At 42.4% G+C, this 17,001-nt stretch overlaps 1 protein-coding gene across 5 annotated transcripts in view; it reads right to left on the bottom strand.

Annotated features, from left to right (window-relative positions):
• Positions 1 to 17,001, bottom strand: part of garre1 (granule associated Rac and RHOG effector 1) — a 216,739-nt gene that overhangs the window by 10,532 nt on the left and 189,206 nt on the right. For all 5 annotated transcript variants that reach the window (XM_043706520.2, XM_043706524.2, XM_087995696.1 and 2 more), the window contains exons 7-12: positions 11,326 to 11,481; positions 9,026 to 9,123; positions 5,789 to 5,914; positions 3,938 to 4,995; positions 2,268 to 2,433; positions 1,061 to 1,192 (exon numbers count right to left, since the gene is read on the bottom strand). In XM_043706520.2, coding sequence (XP_043562455.2) covers positions 1,061 to 1,192; positions 2,268 to 2,433; positions 3,938 to 4,995; positions 5,789 to 5,914; positions 9,026 to 9,123; positions 11,326 to 11,481 — 1,736 coding nt within the window. The remainder of the gene's footprint in view (positions 1 to 1,060; positions 1,193 to 2,267; positions 2,434 to 3,937; positions 4,996 to 5,788; positions 5,915 to 9,025; positions 9,124 to 11,325; positions 11,482 to 17,001) is intronic.

Below are 17,001 nucleotides of genomic sequence, written 5' to 3'. Positions count from 1 at the left end.
TACTTTGGTAATAGAACCAGTCTGACTCAAGTTTGGGATACAGACTCCAACCTCATACCTTTAATACATTTTCTGAGCTGAGATGTCACTTTTTTAAAATTATAAAACCTTAAGACATCTTGGGACTGCGATCTGAAAGAAGTTCTGGGATTTACATAATAATCAATTGAAATCTGCATTCCCATTCCCAGTGCTTAGGGATTAACAGCAATCTAGATTTGTTTATTACATCACATCAGTTGTATGACACTTTGATCTTTTATTATAAATTCTGTGTCCTATGATCTTGCCTCACTAGCTACCTGACAAAGGAGCAGTGCTCTGAAAGCTTGTACTTCCAAATAAATCTGTTGGAATATAACCTGTTGCTGTAATTTTTAACTTTGTCAGTGTAAGGGGATGATGAAATTTGATGTGATCACATATGGAGTCACACACTTTAGTCTCCATACCATGTAAATAGAAAAAGGATTGAAGGAAATGAAGAGGAGAGATTTGAAGTGGACTGCTGAACACAAAGAGGCTGTGTTTTGTAATTTCAGGAAGTATTGCTCAGCCCAGTCGGTTTGGGTGGGGATTTAGAGAGATACTTCTGGACTACTGCTTGTACACAGAATTTAAAAGGGAAGTTCTGCTTGACACAGGCCACTCAGTTTAAATTTGAAAGGAAACAAATTGAACTTCTGGAGGTTTGCAAATGAACCTCAGAACACAAACATCAATCATAGTTAGATCATAAATCAGTACCCAAACTGCGCATCTCAGAAGTTCATTATGTCTGGGAATTAATAGAAAGAAGCATTGACATCTCAAGCCATTTCTTTGAACCCCATGTTATAATTAAAAGTGGACCACATTGGCAACAGTGAACACCTCGCAAGATTGTGGAGAGTCCTCTGCTCAAAATGTTTCCTTGTTTTAAATCAAGTTGGTCATTGAATATAGTTCTACAAAATCAAAACACCACAGAAGCTGAAGTCAAGTCCGCATTAGTGCGGAGAAACAGAATTACCGTTTCAGGGTGAAGACCTTTCTTAAGAACACTAAATTTACTTCTTACCTTCGTGGTTTGACAGCAGCAACAAGGTCAGGCCCTGAGAACATGGAGAACAAACTGTCTCCATTAGCAGAAGAAGCCTCATCACTGGAACTGGCAGAATCTCCCTGGGTCCCTGACCAACTCATCATATCTCTGCAGAATACCGGGATGGGAGTGAGGAGGGGTAGAGAGAGAAATACACACATATACACACAATCAGCTCCACAGATCCAAGCCTTGTATTTAACAAATACCATAGCAGTCAAGGAAGTAGAAGAGAAAATTATTGAATGGAAAACCCTGATGCTGACACATTACAATGCATGCTAGAAATTCCAATCCCACCTTTTGCAAGGAGGGAACAGTTTTGTTCTTCTCACTCCTAAAGTGCAGTTCCATGGAACACATTCTGCACTCTTCAAACTAAAAGCTGGGCAGCTTTTCAACTAGATTTTTAAAGAGTCCACATCAGAGTATGATCTTATTCATACCTAGCACTCATCCCATCAGGGGTCATTAGATAGAGATTAAGAATCCAAATCAATTTTCCTCCCTCTAATCCTGGAATCAACTGTACCCCTACTGCTGACACCAGGTGAAAGAATCCTCCCCACAATGTACAAGGGCAAGCATCAACTGAACATGCATTAAACATCTGGGACCCCAGTATGCTCTTCAAGATGACCTGACACCATTCTGCTCAGGGATAGGTTAAGTTAGAGAGTGGCTGGGTGCAGTAGGACCATCCGCATCTTCGTGAAAGGCTGCCCTCTTGTTTGGAGGTCTCTCGCATGCACCTGCCCCCATGTTGTGCTGGAACTGGCTGAACAACCACTGCAATTACAGGGACAGTCAGTGGCCAAGGTTGTTACCCTACCCAGAAAAGGATGTCGAAAAGGCATGGGTACATGAAGTGGTCAGAGAGGCATCAAGGGTTTCTAGATATAATAAGTGAACAAAATGTTAGACACTGCAATTGACAATGTTAGAACTGTCCATGGTTCAACAACTCCTCCACCCCATTCTCATAACCACTCTCCCTCCATCTGAGGTCCACAATCCCATGACACATCTTCATACGCACCATCCGATGATATACAAAAATTCCTTCCTCATTATCAATATACACACCAGTTCTCCACCCCGCTCCCATAAACACACACACACACACACACGCAGAGTAAGATTGATTCCTGCTGTACCTTCGAGACATCCATACATCACTCACCCCTCAGTGAAGCACTCTGATGGCTGCCACGGCCGGTGAGGTTCATCAGTAATAGGCCAGTTAGTCCTGGCAGTGCTGTGCCGGCGGACATGCTGCACCTGTCGCTTCTGCTGCATTGCCTGACTAACGCCAGCCACGTACCGGGCAAACTCTGGGTCTGAACCAACTAGAGAGAGAGAGAGGGAGGGGAGTGCCATGGCATCAAGTTAGTGACATGACTAGCTGTTTGAGACAATTCTAATCAGATAAGCCCGAAATGTCGATTCTCCTGTTCCTTGGATGCTGCCTGACCTGCTGCGCTTTTCCAGCAACACATTTTCAGCGCAGATAATCCAGCAACACAACCAACCACATTAACAATAAATTAACTTCAGTCAGCTGTACATAACCACAGGACAGGATAAACAGATTGTAACAAACTCTTGTGGCACAGTGGTAGTGTCCCCATCTCTGGACTGGGAGGACCAGTTTCAAGTCCCACCTGCTCCAGAGGTGTGTGAAATAACATGTCTGAACAGGTTGAATAGGTTAAATTAAAAGGAAGATCATCACAAGGGTTCTTGTAGTGCAGTGGTAGTGTCCCTACCACTGGACCAGGAGGGGTTCATGACAGTTCATAGGTAAGCCTGTTCCTAAGACACTCTCCAGACATATCACAGGTTTTCTGAAGATCATAAAGGCAATGGGAAAGAGGGTTGCACAAAGCAATGAAGAACCAGGTTCAATTCTCACAATCGGTCTGCTCATACACAGTCAGGGTGAAAGGAGAACTCATTTCTCTCCCATCTCCCCTCATGTTCTCCCTGAGCTGAGACATGCTCCTTCAATCATGTTCCCACTGAACTACTGACTTCATTCTGGCCCTGTGTTAACTTTTCTCTCGTCCCAGCATTGACCATTTCCTCTCAAAATCTGTCATCAACATATCATTATCTGAGGGAAAGTTTGTCCTTGGTCCCTCTTCCACCTCAACCTTATGCTCAAACGCCAGCTGGCCACCCCTCTCCCAAATCTTTATTGCTGCCAACTCCATACCCATCTTTCCCAGAGCTGCATGGTTGATCATCTACATTCAGTCCTACTGGGTGTTTGGAAACACCACGAGCTGTCATTCTGAAGTGCTCCATTACCTAGTGGGAGATGATATGAACACACAGGTGGATGGATTTCAGGTTGTAACTCTTAGTCTGGATTGTAACATTATAAAATGATCAAATTAGATGGGGAAGGACTGAATGGCAATTAGGAACAAAAGTCCTTCCACTGACCTGGTTAACAGCCTTTGGAAGGTCCATAATGGCTGCGTAAAAAGGTTCTGACTTTTTCACTAGCAGCTACCTTAGGGCAAAGTCCATGTTGATCACTGATCTAATCAGCCAGAAATTTACACTTAACCAGGTTCAACAAGTTACCCGATCTTTTTAGGAACAAGATATTTGAATGGCTTTGTGGGAACACTAAAAGGGAAAATCCCTCTAGTTGTAAACCCAACAACTCTGACATAATTCTCTCTTTTCTAGTCTGACTCTGAAACTATGCTGCTCGAGTTCATTGCTAACTCAACAAGAGTGCAGAATAAATTTGGCATTTTCAGTGCAACGAGCCTTATGGCTGAGAGTGGCTGAGGCCTTTTAAAACAAAGATAGGGAAAACCGCTTGAAAATGTTTACCTGCAGGATCAAAAGGCAGAATGTCTCCCAGCATTCCAAATACCCCATCACTCTGGACCCGGTTTGGCCATGTGTTATTCCTGGTGTTTGCCACTTTCGGCCCCAACATGTCCGACATAACATTATCCATGATGTTATCCATGTAATTGCCAACAAGACCTAGGCTGTACAAGTCTGAACTCAAGTCGGAATGCACAGCAATATTGCTCCACTGGCTCACAGACCCAATTGGAGACAGTCCCGAAACTGGGCTCTGTGATGACTGCTGAGACGAACTATTAGGCCATTTCCCAGGAGCCCGAGGGGTCTGGGGTCTTGCTGGCGGTGGTTGCTGCCCAATTGGCTGGAGGAGGTGCTGGTAATATTGCAATTGCTGCTGCTGCTGCTGTTGCTGGTGCTGATGTTGGCGCTGTGCAACCTGATGAGAATTCGGCAATGGAGCGTGGGGTACAGTCTGCGGTTGCTGCAGGGTAGCTGACTTTCGCTCTGGTGCTGTAACCGAATTTCTTCTGTTAATGAGAGGTGAAGCTTTTTGGGATTTGCCCATGTTGAACCCAGACAGAAAGTCAATAACATCCTGCATTTCCTGGTCACTTGGCAACTTTATGCCTTGATCATCCTTCACATCATCTCCTTTGAAGAATATCTCTCTCTTGTCCACAGAGAAACCATTGACTATCGGATTGGACACGCTTCGTGAAGCTTCCTGCGAGTCAACCGTCTTTGGGAAACTTCCAATGTTCAAAATGCTTTGCAGTCTCAAATCATTGTGGTTGGGCAGCTTGGTTTTCCGCTCCTCCTCAGAGCTGTTAATGGAAAAGTTACTCTTAGAAGGCGTACTTGGGATCGAAAAGCTCCCGCCACTACTGCTACTGTTACTCGTACTGCTGCTGCAGGAATTTCGCTTCGTGAAACGAGAGGTAAGTTTCGCAAAAGTCTTTTGCAGTCCACCAGAGGACTTGACAATAGCCCCATTCGCCGTGGGAAGATCCACATGAGTCCCAAAGTCAGTGCACTCTCGTCGTAGCTGAATCTGGATACTCGGCAAAACCTGCTCCCTGCAACAGTAAGCACAAACAGCAACTTACCACCAACACTTCCACATCTTATTCCATGGATTCAAAGGAGAAAGAAGCCCAGATATAACTTGTTCTATGTTCACTGAAGTAAGGAGAGGAGACACAGTAAATGTTCAAAATTAGGAGAGAGCCCGAACATAAATTAATAGAAAGGGTTATTTCTCCATGGGTCAGTGAATCAGTAAGAACAGTACAATGGGAGAAAGGGGATCAGTGGGTTTGTTTTACTCTTCAACCACAACAAAATTACAGAATTGGTTGTGATAGAGAGAGACAGTAGTGAACAGAAAGAATGAATTTGGTCAACCCATCAGCTATGTTTCGGTTTTCAGTGATTGACTAGGTTCAGAAGAAGAGGGACAAGATAAAGTGTGCAAGCTTTAGGAGAGAGGAGAAATTCTTTTTAAAAGGAAAAGGATCACAAAGTTATAAGGCTACTGACTGCATGAACAGATCTATTTGAAGCAGTAGGCTGAATGATTCAAGAAAAGAGAATAACTGCACAGAGTACAGTTTTGGGGAAATAAAAAGGCATAACATCAAGACAGGCTCACATGATCAGGATTTTAGATCTTGTGTTGGACAATTACTGACAAAGACTGGTTAAGCTGAATTGCCATATTGCTGGTTCTATATACAGAAAGGGGATTGAAAGAATATAAGAAGGTGTTGAGGCTGAGCTATGTAAAGGAACGTACTGGCTGAGGTTAAAAAGCTTTCTCTCTTCCTAAGATTGTCAAGTTCTAGATGCTGAGCATGTTTATTACGGTACCTTCTCTCTTTCCATCTGCCCAAGTCAAAAACTGCTGTGTACAACACATCCACCAGCCCGAGGGTTTTCTCAGGGTCCAGGCACCTCTGTAAGAGAGACATGGTGGCAGGATCCTCCTTCAAACACCTGGGGGCCACGGCATTAAAAGAAAAGGACAGAATTAGAGAAAACACAATGATATTTTCACCTCACTTTTTTATTTGTTTGGTTTCTCTGCACATCGCACCTTCCAAATGGTGGCAGCTGTCACAAATGAGCAATTTGTGTAGCATCCCATCTTGAGTCAGAAAGTCACAAATACAAGCCCCAATCCAGAGCCTCATGTTCATAATTTAGGCCAACATTCCCAGTGTGATACTGAGGGAGCATCGCACTGTCAGAGATACTTTCTTTCAGATAAGATCATAGAATCCCTACAGTATGGAAGCAGGCCTTTCAATCCACAGAATTCATCCTCTGAAAAGCATCCCACCAAGACCCACCTACTTATCCTATCCTTGTAACCCTGCATCTCCCGTGGTTAATGCACCTAGTGTGCATATCCCTGATAGTATGGGCAATTTGGCATGGCCAATCCATCGAACCTGCACATCTTTGGACTGTGGGAAGGAACTGGAACACCCAGAGGAAACCCACACAGACACAGAGAGCATGTGCAAGACAGTCACCTGAGAGTGTCAATCAAACCCTGTCCCTGGTGCTGTGAGGCAGCATTGTTGTAGACCCTACATTACAACAGTGATTACAGATCAGAAGTGATTTAAGGGATACCACACAAGGTGGCACTGTAAAGTCCTCTAAGGTAACATCAAGGGTATCACCAAGTTGGTTACTCATTGCCTGCACAATTGCTCACAGAGATGTTGCCATTTCTCTCTGCTAGTGATTCTCAGGTATGAGAATTGATGTTTAGCACCTTCATGTCAGGTTTATGAGCATTCTTACACTTTCATGGGATGTGGGCGTCACTGGACAGGCCAGCATTTCTTGCCCACAGGCAGTTAAGAGTCAACCACATCATCCTGGGCCTAAAGTCCAGATCAGTGAAGGATGGCAGATTCAAACTGCACCATCTGCCATGGTGGGATTCATACCCACGTTCCTAGAACATTAGCTTGGAGCTCTGGATCACTAGTCATGATATTACCACAATGCAACCCTTTACCCTTCTTGAAGTGGTGTTTTCGCCATCAGAGTGTGGAGGGTGTGTGGAATGCACTGCCAGCAGTGGTAGTAGAGTCAGGTACATTAGGGACATTTAAGTGACTCTTGGATAGGTACATGGAAGATAGTACAATGAAGGGGATGCAGGTTAGTCTGATCTTAGAGTAGGATAAAAGACTAGCACAACAGAGGGCCAAAGGACTGTATTGTGCTGCACAGGTCTATGTTGCACTGTTCTTTGTGGGCTCTGGCAACTGCTCATACTTGAGTATACACATCTGTCATCCACCCTGCAAATGTGTCTGAGTGAGTGAAGTCACCTTTGCTTAATGTGTACAAATATAGTTGGGTGATTTGAAGGAACTGAAGGAGACATTATCAATATAAAGCCTCACTTACACAGGTCAGGCACGTTGGTTTCTTTCACATGCATCTGAAAACACTGGATGTAACAGGTCTAGAAATTACACAGCCTCCATAACATTGGCATACAAACATATGATAATTCCTTGTAGGAAAGAAAGGCATTTTGGGCAGACCTTAGGGGTTAAGCAATAGTATTTATATCTCAAAATAACAGAAAAGCCAAGTCATCTTAAATTGTAAACACCAACAAAATATCAAGACAATTTACAGTTCAGTCTTAATAATCTTTATTGCTTCAATCCATATTCAGAGAAAATTACAGTTAAGGGGTTAACTAATCAGAGTGCTGCATTTGGCCATACTGAGCAGCCTTTTCTAGCTGTGAGGACCCAGCCTGTCCAGTGTATCCTCCAAGCTGTGCAGACACACAACCCCAAGACACCCACACAAGCAGTACTATTTAATCCTACATATGCAGCCACTCAAAAAAATTAAAAGGCCAAACATTTAAATAAGGATGGCACGGTGGCTCAGTGGTTAGCACTGCTGCCTCACAGCACTAGGGTCCCAGGTCTGATTCCAGCCTCAGGCAACTGTCTGTGTGGAGTTTGCACATTCTCCCTGTGTCTACGTGGGTTTCCTCCCGGTGATCCGGTTTCCTCCCACAATCCAAAGATGAGCAGGTTAGGTGAATTGGCCATGCTAAATTGCCCGTGGTGTTCAGGGATGTGTAGTTTAGGACCATTAGTCAGGAGTAAATGTAAAATAATGGGTTTGTGAGGGACTCTATTTGGAGGATCAGTGTGGACTTGTTCAGCCGAAGGGCCTGTTTCTACACTGTAGGGATTCTAAGAAATCATCTGTGCAGTCCCAATATAATTAAAAGGAATCATTGCTCCCACTGCCAGCACAAATTCCAGCCTTCAGAAGAGAACAGAAAGGAGAAAAAATAATTTGACAATTTTGACATTAGTGAAAATGGCAGGAAATATTTGAACATTACAGTTCAAATAACATTGAGCAGTGCAACATACTTAAACCAGAAACTTTACAATACACAGAATTTAATCAATAAATTGCCGTTTCCTTTTATTGACACGATCTGTGTAAACTTCAATCTATATCAAGTTGGAGAATAGTAAAGGTATCTAGAAAAACATCAGATATCCCAAAGACTTACTGGATACACTTTATTGTCTAACAGATCTCACCAATCCATTCATAGTCAATGTTCTGAGATTGATGCCTGAAACTGGAGTGTTATGGAGGGAGGTTCTCTTAGTAACTAACCAATGGTGCGTATGGCCTAAGACTGTTGATGCTGACACTTTGAACCCCTAAATGGACAGTGGCTTGGTCCCAATATGATAAGCACGCACACACACAAAAAAATGATCCTGCAGCAGTTAGTTGTAAATCAATATTACAAGGGCACTAAAGTCAGAGTCATTGAGATGTACAGACCCCTCAGTCCCAACTTGTCCATGCTAACCAGATATCCTAACCTAATCTAGTCTCATTTGCCAGTACTTGGCTCATATCGCTCTAAACACTTACTATTCATATACCCATACAGATGCATTTTAAGTATTATAATTGCACCAGCCTCCACCTACTCTGTTTGTGTATTTGCAAATTCTCACTGCTTGAGAGAGGATTAAATCAGGGATTGCTTCCAGTGTACCCTTTATAAACAATTACACTTACCATGTTGAAGGGACCTGAACCAAAATCCTGGAGCCCTCCAGGCTGATCTGTGGGGCATAAGCTTCTTTATTCTCGATTTGCGCTGTATCCACCACCACCTAATAGACATAAAATAAATTTTTCAGCATGGCTCTTTCAGCATGCTCCATCATTCAATATGGTCATGGTTGATCATTCAACTCATTAGTCTGCTCCCACTTTTCCCCCAATTTCTTTGATCCCTTCAGACCCAAGTGCTATACCAAACTCCAAGACTTCGTGGCTAAACACAGTAATTCAACAAGAACTCCTGCATGCCAAAATGATCCAGAGTAAACACATCTGTAGTTAATGTCTGCTGCTGCTGGAATTTAGGCTCAGGGTTTGAGAGCCGGAGGCCGAACTACATATACTGTAACACTTCAGGGAGGGAAAGTCATCTGGATATTTTTTAACCAGAAGGTGGTCATAACCCATACTGCAAAGTCTTCTAATCTCCTCCATGGTCAGGAACAGTTATGTGTGACCATGGATGCATTAGGTAAAGGGACCAAAACCTAAAAGAAATGGTGGAGCCTGAGTGTTTGTAATTGTCTGACAGGTTTGAGGTTCTTGCAAATGTATGGGGGCCAAAAGCAGTGGCTACAGGGTGATTGAGTTAATGGACTATGGCACAGAAAGACAGGGGAGTGAACAGCAATGTCAAAGGGAATGATATAGTTGGGGGAGGGGCATAAACACAATACTCTGCAGTCAACAGCGAGAGTCCAAGCTGTGTTGCTCACCAGGGTTTGGGATATCTGCAGTGGGCTGGTGAGGAACTTGCTGTGGGAGGGAGAAGATCCAGTGGCCGTGATCCACATCAGTAAAACTAAAAAAAAAGGTGCCATTAAAGGAGTATGACCAGATAGGGGCTGAACTAAAAAGCAAAACTTCAAAAGGTAGCAAAACTCTAGTTCAAAAGATTGATGTGGGAGAAATGGGTTTCAATTCATAGAACATGGGCACCACAACTGGCAAAGTTGGAGCTATACCATTGGAACGTTCTGCATCTGAACTGTTCTGGGATCAATGTTTTGCTGGGCTGCATTACGAGAAAGGTAGAACAATCTTTAAATAGTATGGATGATGATTGGAGAAAATGAGACAAATTCAATAGAGAAGGTATGGTAGCAGGGTAGCAATAAGGGAAATGACAACCAGAGTGTGGCAGCAGGTGACAATATATAAACCCCAGACAAAACTAGAGATTACAAAAATAATGAAAAGACAGAACTAAAAGGTCTGTGTCTTAACGTACACAGTAGTTATAACAGAACAGATGAGCTGTAAAATAGAAGAATTAGACCATCTGGCTCTTCAAGACTGTTCTGCTATTCAACAAGATCATAATTGATCTGTCTGTTCCTCGAATTCCACATTTCCATCCACTCAAGATCAGTGTCCTGGCATGTTCTTTTCTTTCATTCAAAGATATGGGCCTCATTTAGTTATTTATGTTCATTATTTATTTTCCATCTTTAAGTGCCTCTGAGAAGGTGGTGGTGACTGCCTTCTCGAACTACTGCAGGCTATTTGGCATAATGCTGTTATAGGGAGGGAGCTCCAGAATCCTGACCCAACAACACTAAAGGAACTCTGATATATTCCTGGGGGGAGGATTCTTTGAAGGTGCAACATGTGTTGTGGATAAAGGGGAACCCGTTGATGCACATACTTGGATTTCCAGAAGGCAGTTGACAAAATTCAACATCAATGATTTTGTGTGAAGTAGGAAATCAGGAAGAGAGACTTAAATATTAACAAAAATAGAAGATTGGCTGGCAGGCAGAAAACAAAGTATACATAAATGGATCTTTTTCAGATTAGCAGGTTATGATGAGTTGGGACCCACAGGGATGTATGTTGTGCCCTCAATGTTTTACAATTAATGTCAGTGTCTTGGATGAGGGAATCGAGGGCATAGTTGATAAATTAGAGGTGACAAGATAAATAGAAAAGTATGTTGCGAAGATGACATAACAAGGATGCAGTCTGTTAATTAGTTCTAAAAAGTGTATGACTTCCAGTTCATACGTTGTATGGAGCTAAAGAAACAAGAGTCATCATATTTCTGAGACTTCCAGTAATGTAATTCCAACCGGGTACTGAGAATGGATCACAGTTGCTAGACTGACTTATCTATAGACCCTTCTGCACCCTACTTTGCAAAGACCACTTCTCATTGATGCCTGGTTAAGATCAGAACATATAGTGAATGGATTGTAAACCAGCACATTTGTATTGTGTTTGTCAAAGAAAACAAAGTTGTAGCCACTTACCAATCCTGCCTGACCAAACAACAACTGCACAGCAGTTTTGCAGGCACCACGCCATGTTGAGGGGCAGACCTGATTGAGGATCTCTGTCGGAGACTCATCTCGCGGTGAGATTTCGTTCTGTCCAGCTGCCTCCTTGATAAGTTGCACCATCGCTTGCTGCAAACAAAGCCTATATGAGTTTTCCATATAACAGGCATATGTTAAAACAAATCTCTTCCCTTTAATATAAACCTTGACAGTTTAAAGAGAAAAGCAGAATAGGTTTGTGAGAACACAAGTTAGTGCATTTCATCTATTTCTTCAACCATTTCCAGCTGTGAATCATTTCTTTATCCAGCCCAAGAACAGTTTCATCTACTTCCATTCATTCAAGTGGAAAGCCCAATGAGTACCTCCATTCACCTCCTGTCCTTCCTTGCTCTTTTCTAAGCAATCATATTTGGAGGTCAGTCCCTGGCTTGGGTTTTTCAATATATTGAAGTATTGACTTGCCATGCAAGCCCTCTTTCAAATGGATCACTTTCTTCACATCAATTATTTTAGACCATTATTGAGTAATGATCCAAACATCAAATTTACTCAATAGAAATTCATGCTTTTGCCTTTAAAAAGGGGATATCAAAACAAGGATGGCCGCGGTAAAACTGAAAACTTTGAAGCATGAGTTAATGAGTGCTCAGGGACAGTATGTTCCTATTAGCGTGAAGGGTAAGGCTGGCAGGAGTAGGGAACACCGGATGACTAGAAATATCGAGGCTCTGATCAAGAAAAAGGAGGAGGCATTTGTCAGATATAGACAGCTGGGATCAAGTGAATCCCTTGGGGAGTATCAGAGGTGTAGGAGTATACTTAGGAGGGAAAGCAGGATGACAAAAAGGGGATATGAGATAGCTTTGGCAGATAAGGTTAAGGAGAATCCAAAGAGATTCTACAACTATATTAAGGCAAAAAAGAATAGCCAGGAAGAGAATAGAGCCCCTTAAAGATCATCGAGACCATTTGTGTGTGGAACCACAGGAAGTGGGTGAGATCCTAAATGCAATGAATTTACTGTGGAAAAAGACATGGAAGCGAGGGAACTTGGAGAAATAAATAGCGATGTCTTGAAAAGGGTTCTCATTATAAAATAGGTGGTGCTGGAGGTCTTAAACAGCAAAACAGGAATATAAATCCCTGGGGACTTGATTGAGTATATCACTGGACATTGTGGGAAGCTACGGAAGAAATTAAAGGCACCCTAGAAGATATTTGTATCATCGCCACCCATAGGTGAGGCGCCCGAAGACTGGAGGATGACTAACGTAGTGCCATTATTTAAGAAAAACTGCAAGGAAAAGTCAAGGAATTACAGACCAGTGAGCCTGACGTCAATGGTGGGTACATTGTTGGAGGGGATTTGGAGGGAAGGATTTACATGCACTTGCAAAGCCAAAAACTGATTAGGGATAGTCAGCAGGCCTTCCTGCATGGGAAATCATGTCTCACAAACTTGATGGAGTTTTTTTTATAAAAGAGGTGACCAAGAAGATAGATGAAGGCAGACTTTAGCAAGGCCTTTGACAAGGTTTTGCAGGGTGGTCTGGTTAGTAAGTTAGCTCACATGGGATTCAGGGGGAGCTAGCCAATTGGATACAAAATTGGTTTGACAATAGGAGATAGAGGGTGGTAGTTAAGGATTGTTGTTTGGTTGGAGGTCTGCGACCAGTGGTGTGCTGTAAGGATTGGTGGGGGGGGGGGGGCCCTATAGTTGTAATTTATATAAACAATTTGGATGAGATTATAAGAGGCATGGTTTGTATGTTTGCAGATGACACCAATATTGGCAGTAAACTGTATAGTGAAGATCATCTGGAGTACAACGGGATCTTGATCAACTGGGTCAGTGAGCCAAGGAATGGCAGATGGAGACAAGTGCTGCTGGACTTACATAGTTACTGGCAGGGTTTTGGACAGTATTATCGAACAGAGAGACAAGGGATGCAGGTACACAGTTTCATGAAAGTGGAATCACAGGTAAACAGGATGGTGAAGAAGGCTTTTGACACACTTGCCTTCATTGGTCAGAGCACTGAATATAGGAGTTGGGATATCATGTTGCGACTATCCAAGGTAAGGCCACATTTGGAGCACTGCATACAATGAAACTGGAAAGGATGCAAAAATAATTTGAAAGGATGTTACCGATACTGGTGGGTTTGAGTTAGAAGGAGAGGTTGGATAGGGTGGGACATTTTTCGTTGTATTGTAAGAGGCGGAGGGGTGACTTTATAAAGATTTATAAAATAAAAAGAGGGGTGTAGATAAGGTGAATAGCCAAGGTCTTTTCCTCAGGGTAGGGTGTCCAAAACAAGTGGGCATAGGTTAGGTGAGGAGGGAAAAGATTTAAAAGGGACCTGATGGGCAACTTTTTCATACAGGGTGGTGCATATATGGAATGAGCTGCCAGAAGGAGTGGTAGAGGCAAGCACAATTAAAACATTTAAAAGACATTTGGACAGGTACATGGATAGGAAAGATTAAGGAGGATATGGGTCGAACACAGACAAATGGGACAAGTTCAGTTTAGGAAACTGGATTTTGGTCAGTATGGATGAGTCAGGCCAAAGAGTCTGTTTCTGTGCTGTATCACTCTCTGACTCTAACTTCTGAAATACTCAGTGAATGTTGATTGTTGTAAGCTGCTAAGACAAACTGCTTGGAGCGGTCCTAGTTATTCCAGTCTATATTGGGTTAGCTCCAAGCTGGAATAACAGCCATTGCAGAAACACAACCCCAGCAAGGGGAAAAAAAAACCTTCTGAAAAGATAGAGAGGATGTGAGCCAAAGCAGCAACCAAGAAGAGAAACAGAGGATTGCAATGCAGAATCAAGACAGGAAACCAAATGGCAAAATGCTCTGGTCAAACTACATTTCCAAAGATCGTGACCAGTGCTGGTCACCACAACACTCCTTATTAACCCTCCTTTCTGTTACTGACATCTTACAAAGCAACATAACAAAATAAATACGACTAATGCATAACCTAACTGCAAACCAAGTGGCAAGAACAGTTTGTAAGTTGTGAAAGGTAAATTTAAGGTTGGAAGAGAATTACAATAAAGCAGACATTGCGTCGAGTAGTCGAGACAAAAATCCTGGCATCAATTTTAAAAACAGCTGGATGTATTAACTGAGGGGATTGGGGTTGTTATAGTTTTCTTTCAGCTACATGAGGCCAAATGATCTTCCTCAGTGCTCTCCATTTGTGGGCAATGCACTTAAACTCACGCAAGAATCTTATTAAAGATTTATTTTTTAAACAACCATTTATTTCTTGTAGTATAAGTTTGTGTAATGTATCAGACTCCTGTCTGTAATGCTAAGGTGCAATAGATCACATAAACAGGAGTCCCACATGAGCACAATTAAAAACTTGTTTTTTAAAAGCTTGTTGATGTCAGTCCTGGGGACTAGTGGAAAATAAGGTGCAGAGGGAGCTGCACGACATCCATTAATCTGACCATTAATCACATAACCAATCCACTGGTCTGACCACAAATATCTCCAGCATGCTTTCATCAGTGAGTTCCCATGCACTCTCAATGATTCATCCTTTTTCCATTCAATTATGCTGCAGCACACCAGAACCTTCCTTCATATGTTCCCTCAGAGGGATATCACACACTATTTCAAGTTTATATTTACCATCACAATCCCTTTGTGGCTTAAATTTCTCCAGCTGGGGAGGGTCTGGTCCATAAAATACCTTTGTTAGGAGAGTCATTTCACACAAAAATGATCATTCAGCACATTGTGCCTGTGCCTGCTCTTTGGAAAGAATTTACCCAACTAAGTGTATATCCACTCCCTTGTTCTTTCCCATAGCTTCGCAAATCTTTTTTATTCAAGTGTTTATCCAAATCCCTTTCAAAAGTCACAGTTAAATCTTCCTGTGCATTCCAGATCACTGCGTTAATAAATCATTTCATCCCTGGTTCTTCTTTGTCAATCAGCTTAAATCAGTGTCCTCTCATTACTGTCCGACCTGCCAGTAGAAACAGTTCTTCCTTAATACATTCAATGAGCATTTCCACAGAAGGGATACAGTTTGGCACACTTCTCAAATCAATGCCAACCATCCACTATATACTCTTTCCTAAAACAGAATGGGGATAACTGAAAGAGGCAATATCAGAATCCCTTTGTGAAGGTTTTGCAATTTCATGCCTTTTGTAATTTCATTATCTTGGGAATTCAATCTTACATATCCAAGAATAAATATGGAGATGTCAATTCAGTCTGAGGATTCAGGATATTTTCATTCCTTCAAGGGAGTGCTGCTGGCTCAGCCAGTATTTGTTGCCTAACCTTATTGGCCCTGGAGAAGGTGGGAGATGAGGAGCCATCTTCTTGAACCACTGCCGTCTTTGAGTGTATGGATACCCACAGAGCTGTCAGGGAGGAAGTTCCAGGATAGTGACCCAGTGACACTGAAAGTTCTAATCAACATATTGTGAGGCTTGGAGAGGAAACCTGGTGGTGCTCTCATGTATTTGCTACCCTTGTTCATCTAGGTGTACAAGTTGTGGGTTTGGAAGGTGCTGTTGAATGTTCCTTGGTGAGATGCAGTGTGGTTTGTAGATGGTACACACTGCTGCCATTGTCTATCAATAGCAAGGGAGGTGAGTGTGTTTCAAGTGGTGGTTGTGATGCCAATCAAGTGGGGTGCATTGGATGGTGATGAGTTTTTTGAATGCTGTTGGAGCTGCACTCATCCAGGCAATATTCTGTCACACTCCTGACTATATCCTGATTATACCCAGAGCAGGAAGAGTGTGTTTTTTATAGGTTATGGTTGGACACAGTATTTTTTATGCAATTTCCAGAAGAGACACTAAATATTGAAACTAACAGTTAGACTATTGATGGAGGCAAAAGACATCTTTGGACTTTAGGTATTTAGGTTAGAGGTTCATCCCAAAGAAAAGAAAGATCATCTGGGGGCAGGGGTGGGGATTAGACAGCTATGGCTGACAAAGGAAGTCAGGAAATGTATCATAGACATAGAGAGAGCCTATAAAGTGGCCAACAGCACTGGGAAATCAGAAGGTTGGGAAGGCTACAAAAACAAACAGAGGATAACAAAGAGAGAAATAAGGAAGGAGGATCAAATATGAAGGTAAGCTAGCCAGTAATATTAGAAATGATAGTAAAGGTTTCTTTCAATACATAAGGAACAAACGAAAGGCAAAAGTAGAAATTGGGCTGCTCCAAATTTATGCAGGAAGGCTAGTGACGGGAGATAAGGAAATAGCTGAAGAGCTTAAATACTTTGTGTCAGTCTTCCCAATGGAAGACATAAGTAATATTCCAACAATTAAGGAGAGTCAAGGGGCAGAGTTGAGTATGGTGGCCATTACAAAAGAGAAAGTGCTAGAAAAGCTAAAAGGTCTAAAAATTGATAAACCTCCTGGCCCCGATGGGCTACATCCTAGAATTCTGAGGGAGGTGGCTGAGGAAATAGTGGAGGCGTTGGTTGTAATTTTTCAAAAATCACTGGAGTCAGGGAAAGTCCCAGATGATGGGAAAAGTCGCGTTGTAACCCCTTGTTCAAGAAAGGATCAAGACAAAAGACGGAAAATTATAGGCTGATTAGCCTAACCTTAGTTGTAGGTAAAATTCTAGAATATATCGTTA

The sequence above is a fragment of the Chiloscyllium plagiosum genome, unplaced genomic scaffold, assembly GCF_037043375.1.
Source record: "Chiloscyllium plagiosum isolate Xiang-an unplaced genomic scaffold, Cpla_swu_hap1 HiC_scaffold_17, whole genome shotgun sequence".
NCBI classification, from domain to species: Eukaryota; Metazoa; Chordata; class Chondrichthyes; order Orectolobiformes; family Hemiscylliidae; genus Chiloscyllium; species Chiloscyllium plagiosum.
Note: the sequence above shows the minus strand (reverse complement) of the source record. Positions and strands in the feature narration are given on the sequence as shown.